Here is a 14,229-nt window from a genome sequence, read left to right as displayed (position 1 = left end):
CTGGGGCCACACAACTTGCATTTAGCCATTGGGGAATAATGCCTTGTGTCTAGGATCTGGGCAGTGCTCCACGCGTGTACTACCCAGGATTCTAAAATCTGAATTGTTTTCTTAGAAACAGAGATGATAGGCATGTTTGTCCTCATTTCCCAATTTATTTATGCAATGATTAAGAATTTAACAGAACAGGTGGTTATACAGGACAGAATATTTGAGATAGATTTGTCCATTTTCTTGTGCCCCCTAATCCCTGTGGATTAGAGAATTGTCACTTTCACTTTCTATAAAAGTGATAGTTTGTATTGGTTGGGGTAAAAAACTAAAGTTTTGTTAACCCATTGTTTTACTAATACATGTAACTTTTCTAGAAGCCCTCACGCTGCTAGGGCTGACCCTTCCTTTCAAAAGAACATCAGGAAATATCAGTTTCTTTTGGTCTTTAAACCAATCATCTAACAGACATTGTCACCTCCTTACCACCTCCTGTGGTAAGAAAGCCCTGTCCATGCTTTGGTTCTTTTCACATTATCTTTGTCTCTTGTATTCTGATGTTTAGAAAGCCCACCTTCCCAAGAGGAAAAATTGTGGTTCAGGAACAAACTACTGCCTCATGAGCTGGCCCCATGCCCAGGAATCCACAGTGCTGAGAGAGGCATGACTTTAATATAAAATGATGATCTAGTCAATAGTCAGAAAAAGATTTTCTGGAAAAGAAAGAAATACTACACAAATCAAACTTGAAATCTGTGTAAAGAAATAATCCCTTGAGCACATGTGGAGAGTTTGAGGGTGACCCAGTCATTACTTTAGCACATAAGGAAACTTTTAATAAATGTTCACAATAGACTAGAAAGGGGAGGAAACCAACACGTGCTGAGCACTTAATTCTGGCCAGCAGTTATAGAAAATAGTTAACAAATATGATAACATTCAATCCCAATGACTGTCCCAAGTGTTAGGAATTATTGTCCAAGATTTTTGTTCATTCTTTTTTACCTTAAATGAAGTAACTTTTCTAAGTTTACTTCTAGAACTTAGCAGAGTTGGGATTAGAAGTTATGTTTCTCTGATTCAAAAGTACATGCTGTTCCTCCCAAAAAGTATCCACAATGTGAGATGTGTCATTAATGTGAAACACCTTCATTATCATTAGAATTGCATTTCTGAAAAATTGAACATTGAGCTATAAATAATATCATTCTGAAAAAAAAAATAAATAAATAAATAAATAAATAATATCATTCTGATTTGTTTTATTTTTTGGAAAGTAATATATACACATATAATGGAAAGAAGAGTGATTTTAGTCAGGATACCAGTTTTAGTAGTAAGCTCTGGGAAGTAAAATGAACTTCAATTTTCCCATTTATAAGATTAAGATATTAAAGTAGAAGGATAGGCCAGGCTCAGTGGCTCACGCCTGTAATCCCAGCACTTTGCGAGGCCAAGGCAGACAGATCACAAGGTCAGGAGTTCGAGACCAGCCTGGCCAACATGGTGAAACCGTGTCTTTACTGAAAATATAAAAATTATACATGCATGGTGGCATATACCAGTAATCCCAGCTACTCGGGAGTCTGAGGCAGGAGAATTGCTTGAACCTAGGAGGAGGAGGCTGCGGTGAGCCGAGTTGTGCCACTGCACTCCAGCCTTGGAGACAGAGCAAGACTCAGCCTCCAAAATAAAATAAAATAAAATAAAGTAGAAGGATAGAGATAAACATTTCAACTAATTTGCTGCATTTGATATAGCACCCAAATTTTAAACAAGTTTTCTGGTAATAGGGCTGAGTTGTGTCTTAAAGTCCATTTATGGTATTTTGAATGCTGAGTGCTCCTATAATCACCTAGCATTGGGTTATCCCACCATAATTGTATTTCCTTTGCAGAGGTCAATTTTGTTGAAGGTCTGTTAGCTCCTTGCTTGTTTAACTACTAACAGCACAATGGAGACGGAATTTCACATGGTGAAGACAGGAGGATAAGATACAAAGCACTGTCAACATTTTAGATATGATTGGCTTCACCAGCAAATTACCAGCGAAGGATGGATTTTCCCCCAAATACCCACTAGGCAATACATCTTCCCATGTGAACTTAAAATTAGATAAACTCACGGTTAGTCTAAATATGTAACGAACAGAGATCACAACCAAAATGGAAAAGATTATAAAATACTTAGCAATAAACCTAATGAGAAATGTGCAGACCATATAACAAGGCTTGAGGAAAAGAAAAATTAAGTACGTGGTTGGAGAAAACTCAATATTATAAAAATGTTTATTTACCCCCAATTAACGACATTTTTGGCTGTCACCACTGGTAGAGCATTACTGGCATCTGGTTAGTAGAGGCCAGGGATGCTGCTAAGTATCCCTGCTACAAGGTACAGGGCAGTCCAGTGTAAAACATCAATAGCACAGAGGTTGTGAAATAATTTGCCTTCAACTGTCTTTAACAGAGAAAATCATTAATATAGACTCTTTTATGAGTCAAGTATAATTTGAAAACAAAAGTTCTTGACCCAGTAGTTTAAATTTTTAGTCAAGATCTTAAATTTGCTTTTACTTTCCTATAACATTAAAGGACAGCTTGGGATTTTTGTGTTTATCAAAGAGGAATGACAGATTAGAAAGTCTGTGAAACATGAGGTGGTGATTAAAAAATTATGGTGCTTAAACCTGGGTAGATGTTAATGGTTCAAAAACATTTTAAAGAAATAAGATAATTAGGAGAGAAGGTTTGGCAAATGGGACTGTATTTACAAAAGATTCTTGTAACTTTTGGCTACATAACACAAAAATTCCTTTATTTTATTCATTGCTTGTTCCGGATGGATTTACTAAATTGTTCAGAGAAGGGAATCCTTATTATTTACCTATCTTATATTTGCACACAGTAGGAACATAGGAAGGAACCAATTTAGTAATGCATTTGTACTCAAAAGTTAATTCTGCAATTCTATTAGGAAAAGGAAGACTAAAAAAGACAGAAGCTAGGGCTGTAAATGGTTGTGGGACCATGTACCTATCCCAGGGTATAAACTTCCATGGATAGGATGCAAAGTCACTGGGATAAACACATGTATTGGCAGGGCATAAGAGTTGCTTAAGAGAGCATCTGATTTCTAAGATGAAGACTAGTAATATAAATAGTCTTCTAATGTTCTAATCTGAAGTGAGAAATATTATTTGAATATATACATTTTGAAATGTTGACCAATTCAATTACTTTATAGTCATGTCTCCTTGATCGTGTAATTTCAAACATTTTTGTGTAAAAAATCATTAAGAGAGGTGTTACTCCATAAAAACTGTTATAAATTATCAGAAGTTAGTAGAGGCTGCCATGAATAGATTTGTATTGTATGTAATGGCCTGATTACATTTTTTATTATTTCTCTAGTAAACAGAGAAAGTCAAGAATTTTTAAAAATCACAACCCTCAATAGCATGTCTATTCCACACTAAATTTTCTGGCCTACACCAAACTCACCTAATTTGCATATTGAGATATAGATCAAATGTAGTTATTCGAACCTATTATGTGTAGGGCCATTCAGACAACCATACAAAAACTTTAAGGGAAAAGTGTGCCATAGCCATATGGCATCCCCATGACTATGGGAATATTAAAAAAAAAAAATCAATGGGTTGATTAAGTAAAGATTTACTGAGCAAAACTGCACATGCATGCCTTAGGAGCTTGTTAAGGATTTTTTGGTTAATATGAAGGTTGGAGCAAACAATTATTGTGTTGACTTATGATTCCAGGTGTGTAAGACCACTTCCCAACTATAAGTTCTGTGGTCTTAAGTTACATGCCCTATATTAGTTTCCCAGGATTTCCATAACAAAGTATCACAGACTGGATGGATTGAACAACAGAAATGTATTATCTCACTGCTTTGAGGGCTAGAAGTCTGAAATCAAGGTGTTGGCAGAATTGGTTCTTCCTGAGGGAGAATCCGTGCCACACCTCTCTCCCAATTTCTGGTGGTTTACTGGCAAGCTTTGGTGTTCCTGGGCTTGAAGACTCACCACCCCTAATCTCTGCCTTCATGTTCACCTGGTGTTCTTGCTACAGACTGAATGTTTGTCTCCGCAAAATTTCTATGTTGAAACCGAATCCCCAATGCAATGGTAGTAAGAGGTGGAGGGGGCCTTTGGGAGGTGATTAGGTGATGAGACGAGAGCCCTCTTAAATTAGATTAGTGCCTTTATAAAGGAGATCCTGGAAGCCTCCTCTTCCCTTCTGTCATGTGAGGATACAGTGAGAAGGGAGTCATCTATGAACCAGGAAGCGGGTTCTTACCAGAATTCAGTCAAGCTGGCACCCTGGTCTCAGACTTCCAGAATTGTAAGAAATAAATTTCTATTGTTTATAAAAGCCACTCTATTTATAATAATATTGTCATAGCAGCTTGAATGGACTAAGACAGCTCTACCTATGTGCAAGCAAGTGTCTAAATTTCCCCTTTTCATAAAGACATCAGTCAGATTAGAGGTCCACCCAATTCTAGCCTGACCTCATATTAACTAATTGCATCTATATTGACCCTGTTTCTAAATAAAGCCACATTGGAAGGTACTGGGAATTAGGACTTCAACCCATAGTAGCCCTTATGTTTAGTTTTTTCCAATACTAAGTTTAATTAATTTAAATGATTAGAGATAATTTTATCATGAGAGAATACTTATATGTGTGGAAAGAAAGAGAAATGTTTTAAAATGGGGAGAATGTAACAATAATTCCAGGTTCTCAATACTAATTGCCTCCAACAATCTCTGCAAACATTACTATGGAGTCTTTACTCACTTGAAGCAGCTGAAGTAGATGATTGGTCTAAATAAAGTCTATAATTTTCTTGTGAGTCTAATAAGGGAATACGTATCACATAGCTATTTAATATAACCCGGCATTGAAAATGAGGAGAAAGAGAAAGATAAGCTAATTGTTGCAGTTGAAATATACTGATTTGACCATTTCTTAGGAGACCTTGGAGGATGAAATGCAGAACTTTATAAGATGAGGAGAAATGATTGCTGACACTGACTTGAAAATCGCATTTAGTTTCATGTTTTGCTACATGAGAATAAATACAAATTGTAAAATGCAGTATCTGATTTGCCAGGAAAGCAAATAAGGTATTGTTTGTATCTTTACTTACATTCATACCATATTTCAGTGTTTCTCTCTTGTTTTCCTCAGTGGGAAAACCCCCTAAAACGTATATTTTTCTTGTAACATTTTATAGGTATTGACTTAAACACCATTGATATCTAAACATATTATGTCACTGAAAAAAATGACTATCAAGACATTTAGTGTTTATATACCTGATGTTAAAATCTTTTTAATGCTGAGTTGATTCGATTAGTGACCCCAACCCTAATACTTCTTGTAACCATAAAAAGCAGTCTTTTAAAAATTGTAATACCTCATGAAACACTGGTTTTAATTTACTTCTCCTTGAAAGACCTCGCTGGGAATATTTGCATTGTCAGCAGCTTAAATTGACCACAGAGATAATAACTAATTTAGAAAACTGTAAGATGATTTAGGCATTTAAGATGTGTATAAGGTAATTAAAACCAAACGTTAGGAGAGCTAAGGCCTCACTGTAGTTGGTTATTCTATAGCTGGGGTCACTGCCTAAGTTGTATGAAGGCATATGTTCAATTTACGGTTGTAATGAGGAACATGGGGTATTTTGATTCTTCATTTACTGTGCTCATCTCTAGAGGATGCAATTGCCTCTATTAAACAATGAACATGGACTCTTTTGTGGCGGATAATAAAAATGTGTAAGATAATACATGCCACATGCATGTATGTTTGGCATATGGCTTTTCTCTGTGTATGAAATTGTTGTCCTTTGTTGCTATCATGGAACAGGCTCATGGAAATTTTCATTATTAGCCACTTAGAAACAAGACCAATTCCTTTGACCTCATTAGTTTGATCGTGATTATTCCATTTTAACTAATACATGGTATTTATGAAGGTGTTTTCCACAGATTATTCACTTGCAAGGGCATTTTGTGTTGTATTTTTTACTATTCTACAAAAATAAAGATAAATAGATAAAGTTTAGGTGATAAAGTTTTCTTTTGTCACATGTTGAATGTAGTTGAATGTAGTAAAAGAAAAATCAGGTTTTTTCTTTTTTCTTTTTTTATTTTACACTTAAAAATGAATGACATCAGGGTTTCAGAATTTTTCTATATTTTGATATATTTGAAAATACTAGCACATACTCTTGGGATAAACTGAAAGAAACATTTATAACATCATGTTGTGATACAGGTTGAAGTAGAAGGACCAGCTTTTTATTCAGTGAAAACTTGCATTCATGCCAATATAAAGTCTGCAAAACCACAGTGAGCCTAGCTATATCCAGGACCCTACTCTTGGCTTAAAACAAAACAATGCAAATATAATCTTTCGACGGTAAAGAACATATGAAAGAGAAAGATCTTGAAACCTTTCTGATTTGGACAAACAGGTGAAGAATAACTGGAATTGGTGGGAAATACAGGAATAGAAAATGTGTTTACATCATAGTCTCATTTAATAAGATGTAGCAAACAACCATTTGGTGTTTGCACCTGCAGCACTGCTATCTCCTTGGTGTACTCTTCTTCACTAGTTGCAGTTGTGCGGGCTGCCAAAATCTTCACCTTGCCTCTCTGTGGTCATGTCACTGAAGACTGGTCAATCACAATGCCCAAATCTCTTATACTGATTGGTCTAGAGGTTGGTATGTGATCCAAACCTGGCCAATAAGGGTTACATCTAGGATATTTACCTTTTTGGATCTTGCAGAAAAGGAGTTTGGGGTTTTTGGTTTTGTAGTAGGAAAGAAGTAGACTTGAAGCAATCTAGCCTAACCAAATAAAACCAATAAAAGGTAAGAGAAAATGAATGTCTGAGAGGAAGCAGATCTTCGTTGCTTCATTTCTAAGTACTATAGAACTCAGAGTTCCTTTTTCTCCTGAGCATCCTTCAAAGATATTCCTTTTTATTTTTATTTTTTCAGTTTAAGTTGGAAAAGTCCTACTTCATGAAATAAACAAGAACTCTTAATCAATATGGTATCTGTTTGCATGTATATGTCCTACTTCTAATGTACTAGACATCTTCTCTTAAATATTTTAAGATATACACATACATATATATGTGTGTGTGTATATATATATATATAAAACTTTATTTAGACAAAATTTGAACCAGCTAAACCCTTCACTAATATTAAAAAGGTAAATTTTACTTCACTGAATAATCATAAACCTTGAATTGGCAGCATCCAAATTATTAGAACTGTGCAGCATTAATGCTGATCTATGTAAACTGGGTTCATAAACTTGCTTGGGCCCTGGAAGCAACTTGCATTATTATGTATTTTTTCTCTCTAATTTTCAAATCAAATTCATTTGTCATTCATCTCCTTGAAATCAGATTCTGCAGCCACCTGGCTTTCCTCCAAAAGTCTTCCATTGTTTCACAAGCCATCCTCGTTTCCAATTCATTTTTCTTTATCCACTCTGTAAATTAGGTGGACCTGAATACGTAGGAAAGATTGAAAGCATTTGGTTGTTATTAAAGTAAGGATAGTTAACTCACACATGTGAAACATTAAAGAAACCTTACAAATGTTTGAGTAATTTTTTATTCTGTTGTTGTTTGGGGCTGTTGGGCATTTAACCACATCCTGCCATGCACATACTTGAGCTTCTCTCTTTATTACCAGGTAGAGTTTCTGACTAATAAAACAAACAAGGACAATATTTTAATTTTCTTTTCCTAACATTTTTATTGTTTTTATTTAAATGTAACATGCTATAACTGTTCGGCCTTTTGGGAGTTAGGAGGAGGGAGTGATTCTATACCTTTATGAGGAGTATTTTCAGAAGCAAAACTCAAATAGACACATATTTGTGACTGATGTACTTTAACTTTGTGGGCCTAGGGCCATACTCCTACAGAGGCAGAGCTCTCAAAATCTCCAATTTTTTGTTTCAAACCTACAACATTCAGGGCTGAAACTGATTTTTTTTTTCAGTAGTCGCAAAAGGGACCAGAATTCTATTTCCATTTGAAGCAAATATGCCACTTTTAAATGCAAAAGAACGTCATTACTCCTTACCAAACAGTCTTCCTTCCTTCCTTCTTTCCTTCCTTCCTTCCTTCCTTCCTTCCTTCCTTCCTTCCTTCCTTGTCTTTCTGTCTTTTCTCTCTTTCCTTTCTTTCTGGCTCTTGTTCACCCAGGCTGGAGTGCAGTGGCAAGATTATAGCTCACTGCAGCCTCAAACTCCTGGACCCAAGAGATCCTTCTGCTTCAGCCTCCTGAGTAGTTGGGACCACAGGTACATGCCACCATGCATGGCTACATTTGTTTTGTTTTGTTTTGTTTAAGAGAATGATGTCTCCCTAGGTTTCTCAGGCCTGTCTAGAACTCTTGGACTCAAGCCATCCCATCTTCCCACCTCAGCCTCCCAAACTGCTGGGATTACAGGTGTAAGCTACTGCACCAGGCAGGATTTTTGTCTTACTGTGAGGGGAGTGTGGGAGAGACAGGGAGATGTTTTCTATTTTTGGTGTCTGCAAACTGTAATACATTTTGCTAGAAGCTATTTTAGTGTCTTGAGTACTATAATGATTACTGTTTACACATAGCCTCTTTGGTAATCTAAATAGCTATGTGAAATAAGAATCCAGTTTGTGCCCTATTTGCTGTTACTGTGGTCATCCAATGTGTATTTGTCTCACCAAACATTTAATTTTGGTTGTGTGTGGTCTATGTTTATGTGTCAGGTGCAATTATTATTTTTTAAAAAAGGAAAAAAAGATACCTAGTTTTGATAGGAACACATTACATTATAGCTCACAGACTGAATTACCAGTTGAATTTTAACATCCATATTCCAACCACAACAATTAAACATTTTTATAATCTCGTTTGCCAAAAAACAAGTTGGAAGTAAAGTATCATGAAATGCAATTTAAGCAATAAGCCAAAAGACAGTGCCTCAAATGTGTTTCTTCTGAAATACAATTTTTTTGAAGAATATGACCTTTTATAGGATTATTTTATGCAAAAAAATTCTTCATAAAGCAATTTTTTAAAATAACAGATTAAATGGAAGTGCTGGTTAAGTACTGACACCTATAAGTTTGTAAGAGAATCACAGAACACCAGCCTTTCAAGAGGTTAAACTTTAGTAAGACACATTTAGTGAGTCTTTTTTTTGTACCAAAATACTGTGTCCAAACAATAAAACACTTTTTCAAAACAAGAAATATGAAGCTAAAATTGCAGCATCAATATACTTTTATAGGTATTGATTAAAACTATTTAGAACAAATTGTATTTCTCTACATTTTTAAAATCACCACAGACACTGCAAATAAGGCTTATGTATTTATTTAGTGGAATACAATGTGATGATGATTGGCAAACTCTTATGTACTGTTTTCTATACCTGCTCTAACAAAATGAATTTTGATATGGTTACATTATGGAACCTTGTAAAGCTCTTTAAATTTACAGAAAACAAGTTTTATTTGGTTTTGTAAAGACGAGGTCATACAGCTTGAACAGGTTTTTGCATATGGTTACACATATACCAGTATACATTTGATGTGCTCAGTTTAAGTCCCTGGGAGAGTTGCACTTCATATCAAATGCTTTGATAGTTCCTTTGGGAAAGATGCATTATGTGGAATTTACAGAGGGTTTTTAGAGATGTGAACAGTCTCTTTACCTCCATGACATATGGCAAAAAATCACGAGTAAATAATGAGGCGAGGCTACGTAAATGTATTTAGCAATTAATTTTCCTTTTTTTAGTATATTCTTGGAGGTAAATTGATGTGTTGAAAGAGAGGAATTTGGCCTTCTGGTCTATTTATTGAGAGAGGAAGCCTCGAGAGTAATGTATGGTTTCAAGTGATAGCAGACATCTCTCACTCAAGACATGGCACAGCATTGCCATATTTATTGTTGATGGTTATTACTGCAGAAATACAAATTAAGTCAACTGATAGCAAATGGGCACTAATACTGCTTCCCTAATCCCAACTCCTATTTTTGAAGTGTCTGCCAAGTTTTAAAAACACTTTGTCGTGAACATGCATGTGGTGTGCTGAAGAAAAAGAAAAGATAAAGACAGCTGCTGAGGATACTCTTTAAAACCCCAAAAGATATTTAACATCCTATTAAATAAATAACTTAGAAAGCAATAGAAAGGGATGAAGGCAGAATGCACAAGCATACCATACTATTTGTATTGTTAGAACAGTTTCACACTAATATGTTTATATTTTTAAATTCTATTCAATTCTTCCATGAGACCACATCCAGAACTCCTTTGGTTGTGCATATGATATGACCCAAGTGCTTTCCAGTAAATGCTTGCGTGTATTACTGCTCATTGATTCATTAGGCTTGAATGAGCAATGAAGTCTTTGATATGAGTTCGTATTCCATAAATAACTTTCCCGAAGATCATTCATTCAACAGATTGTTCTATGTCCTTTAAGTTCTATCTCAGAAGTTTCAAAACAAAAACCTAACAACAACAAAAACCCGGCCACAATGTTTTTCACTTGGGAATAACTTCTATCCCATTTGATCTGCCTATATCTTGATTATAAGACATGATACAGAACTAATTAAAAGAACATCATATGTCAGCAGTGAATACAAAAACCTTCAAAGTCTGGCTTTCTTTTAAGCAAGCAGACATCTGCAACATGTCTTTGCCTTTCAAGCTACTGTCTTCATGAAGAATATCCACTATTCTTGGCAAAAGAGCCATGGTTCTGCTGCATCCACAAACATTGCCTTTCTCTATGAGTGTACCACCATTGGAAGAAAGTGAGCAGAGGTGTTTTTCCTTCGTGTTTTCTGTCCTCTCCTTGGAGCTCCTTTTCCATTCAATGCCACATACATTTGCCTCCCATTATGCTGCCAGTTAAAGGATGCATAGGTATTGTATCCATTTTCTTCTATCCTCTCCTTCAGCTTACAGTCATTGTTAAATTCTTTCTGCAAAGGAAAAACAACAGACTCTTTTATTCCTATGGTGATTGTACTTGATTTCATTTGATACAAATGGTCCAGAGAACTCCAGTCCAAGGATTCTGTTTGTAGTTGCCATCTGTACCTAAGGTGTGTGCTTAGTACATGATGTCAACAATAGAAAAGTAAATCTCAGAGCCACAAAACACATTCTGTTTGAAAGCACATGATACATTTTAATTGATCATCATAGTCATTTTTTGAAAGCCGTTTTAAAAAGCTGATGTGCTTTGAATATTATATGGTTTAAGGGCCTAGAATAATTGTCAAGAAGTAGAAATCCCAGTAACAATATTTGTGATGAGTCAGTAATAAACAATAGTGTTATAATGCTTCTTTTACAGTAATAACCAGGGGCCCAATGGGAAAAAGTAGAACTAAAGGAAAGATATGGGCTTGTCAAGTTTGCAAACTTTACCTACAAATCCACAATAAATACACACACACATTCATAAGAAAGCAGATCTTACAGCAAAACCACAGTAGTTCTACATAACCAAAAAGGGGGATATCTTCCTTCCAAATATCAAATTTCTTAATTTAATGAAACTGTTTGCAATATTCTATAGCTTGGAATTTTGACAGATTTTGCTCATGAACTCCAGGGATTGAAAACTAGGACATGGAATTCCTCATTTTGTGAACTACTGTGTTGAAGAAATTATGAGCATGGTGAATCGCAATGCCTATATTGTATAAGCCTAAGGACTTTGATCCTGGGAAGTTCCATCCTATAGCCATAGAGCTTTGGTTTTGTTCAGGAGGCCAGCTGGATTTAAGAAGACACACCTGGACAAGGCTTTGCTCTCACTCACTCCACAAATCCAGGATCTTACTCTGGAGTTAAGAGGAGGTACCTCAATGATCTCAAGACTCTGGCTTTAGAAGTAAGCTCTTTTCTTATACTCAAACTAAAGTAGTTAAGAAGCTAAGGAATTGGAGCACTTGCCCTCTGGTTCTAACTTCTTCATCCAGAGCAAGGGCCCCGTAGGCATAGTTCAGTTGAGGACTCTACTTGGCAGTTTCTCTCACCTTGAGACATTTTGAAATTTCTATAAAATTCCAAATTTCTGAAAATGTACATGTTTATATACCTAGGTGTCTATAGGATATATCACAATTTTGAACATCATCAGAACCATAAGAAGCAGATATATTTTATGTTAATGTTACCAGCTCAAGTTACCTGTCCTGAAATATTTTAGTCTTAAATACTTCTCTTCTATAAAGTAATATTTAAACATAACATTCAAATGATGATTTAACTGGCTGAAAGTAAGAAGGAAAGGTAAATTATTTAAGGTAAGGATTTTGATAAAACAAAAATAATTCTGTATTTCAAAGGAATATAAATCCTTAGTATGGATTTACTTTTATTCTCTTTATCTCAGTCTGTCTAAAACTACCTACCTTTCAAAGCAGAGTTAATTTTTAAAATATGGATAATTATGTTCATTTCAATAAATGGGGTACGTTTAGAGGCTAATGAAGGACTGAGATTATTTGAGGTGATTTCGTATTTCAGATGAAGCTATGTAGAGAAAAGTGGGAATGTATGCTTAATTAATTTTCCTCCCAAAAATTAATTTACAGAGTAATGTTTCTTAAATTGAAGTGCACATGTATCAGCCTTTTCTTTCAGATGTTTTAAATATTTGGGCCATAGGTCAAAGGTACCAAAATCTCTGGAGGAGGGGCCTCGAATATGTTGTTGACAGGATCTAAGAAAATCATAAGCAGTAATGTATAAAAAGAAAATTCAGGCTATGGCAAGGTCTCAAAAGCAGGGTTTGGGGAGTTTCTTAAAAAGAAGTTTGGATTTTTCCCAGCTACCTGAAAAATTTCTTTGGTCTTTAAATCATGCTCTATGAAGGCCTATTCTATTTAATTCTGTTTTATAATTTATTTACTGAATCCCATCAGTCAGGAGAAAACTCACAATACAATAGATACATTGCTTAGATAACGAATAATGAAAATATAAGAAAGGTATATAGTTTCCAAAAAGAAATAGAGGAAGATCATTCAAGAGAATAGATATAAAACTGGTTTAATCAGTCAATCTGAATCTTTGCCCAAATTAGATTTTTAGGAGGGCTTACGGAATCGATGGATACTATATGAAACAAAAAAATGAAGGTAGAAATTACAAGAGTTGTCACCTAATATACAGAATTATATTAGATATGTGTTCATAAATTTTGATGTTAGTCCTATTCCACTCTGAGCAGAACATTGAACTTGAATAAATTTTTTGTTTAATTTTAACAAGCCATAATTTTTCATTATTCCTAGTAGAAATGTAAAGTCACAGAAAAAAGAATATTGTGGTTAGAGAATGAGTTTCTTTCTGAGACAGGCTGGAAGTGTAAATCATGTTCTGTAATTGACTGAGCTTCCAGGAGAGGTTAGGTTTATGCAATGTATAACTGTGTTCTGTACAGTTCTAAGAGCTGAATAAATAGCAGGGGACAAGACTGACCTCGCTGTCTCCAAGGTCACAATCTACTGGGAGAAGACAGTGAACAAAAAACACATTAATGAGAGAAATCTCAGATAAGTGCCACTGAAGATAATAGAAAGCCACTGGACTGTACTTTAGATAAAGAATTTGAATGAAATAATTCACAGAGCTTAGAGCTCAAGATGAAGCATAAGCACAATCCATGAGCTGTGTTGGGGCAGAAGAAAAAAGGAGAAATGTGAAGAAAATTATTAAATATTTTTATGTCAGAGTTTATTTGAAAGTTATCCATTTCTCCTTGATGTCATGTTTTTAAATAAGTATATTTTATCAATTAAAATTATTTAAAATATTTTATATTCATTAAAATTATTTACATTTTCTTCCTTAGTCTAAATTAGTGTTAGCTGACTTTAAGACATTAGGTCTAGACTAAGTAATGAAAACATTAAACATGCCTCAAAAGTGATTATGATGTGAACCCCTAAATGGAACCACTTTTTATAATCGTCTGGTATTCCTCTGGGTTCATTAGGGGAGCCACGGTAATGGAGAACTTTTACTAAAATTCCTCTGACCTCCACACAAAAAAACCATTTACCCTAGTCACAGGGACCAACTCAAAGCATGCCTGACTCCCCAGTTAAAAGTGAATCTGATATTTGTAAAACGCAAGATTA

At 35.0% G+C, this 14,229-nt stretch overlaps 1 protein-coding gene across 1 annotated transcript in view; it reads right to left on the bottom strand.

Moving 5' to 3' along the window:
- Positions 1 to 7,653: 7,653 nt before the first annotated feature.
- Positions 7,654 to 14,229, bottom strand: part of FGF10 (fibroblast growth factor 10) — an 85,193-nt gene continuing 78,617 nt past the window's right edge. Inside the window, exon 3 of the mRNA XM_007961531.3 lies at positions 7,654 to 11,052. Coding sequence (XP_007959722.1) covers positions 10,855 to 11,052 — 198 coding nt within the window. The 3' untranslated portion in view covers positions 7,654 to 10,854. The remainder of the gene's footprint in view (positions 11,053 to 14,229) is intronic.

The sequence above is a fragment of the Chlorocebus sabaeus genome, chromosome 4, assembly GCF_047675955.1.
Source record: "Chlorocebus sabaeus isolate Y175 chromosome 4, mChlSab1.0.hap1, whole genome shotgun sequence".
Taxonomy (NCBI): Eukaryota; Metazoa; Chordata; class Mammalia; order Primates; family Cercopithecidae; genus Chlorocebus; species Chlorocebus sabaeus.
This window is presented reverse-complemented; position numbering and strand designations above follow the sequence as displayed.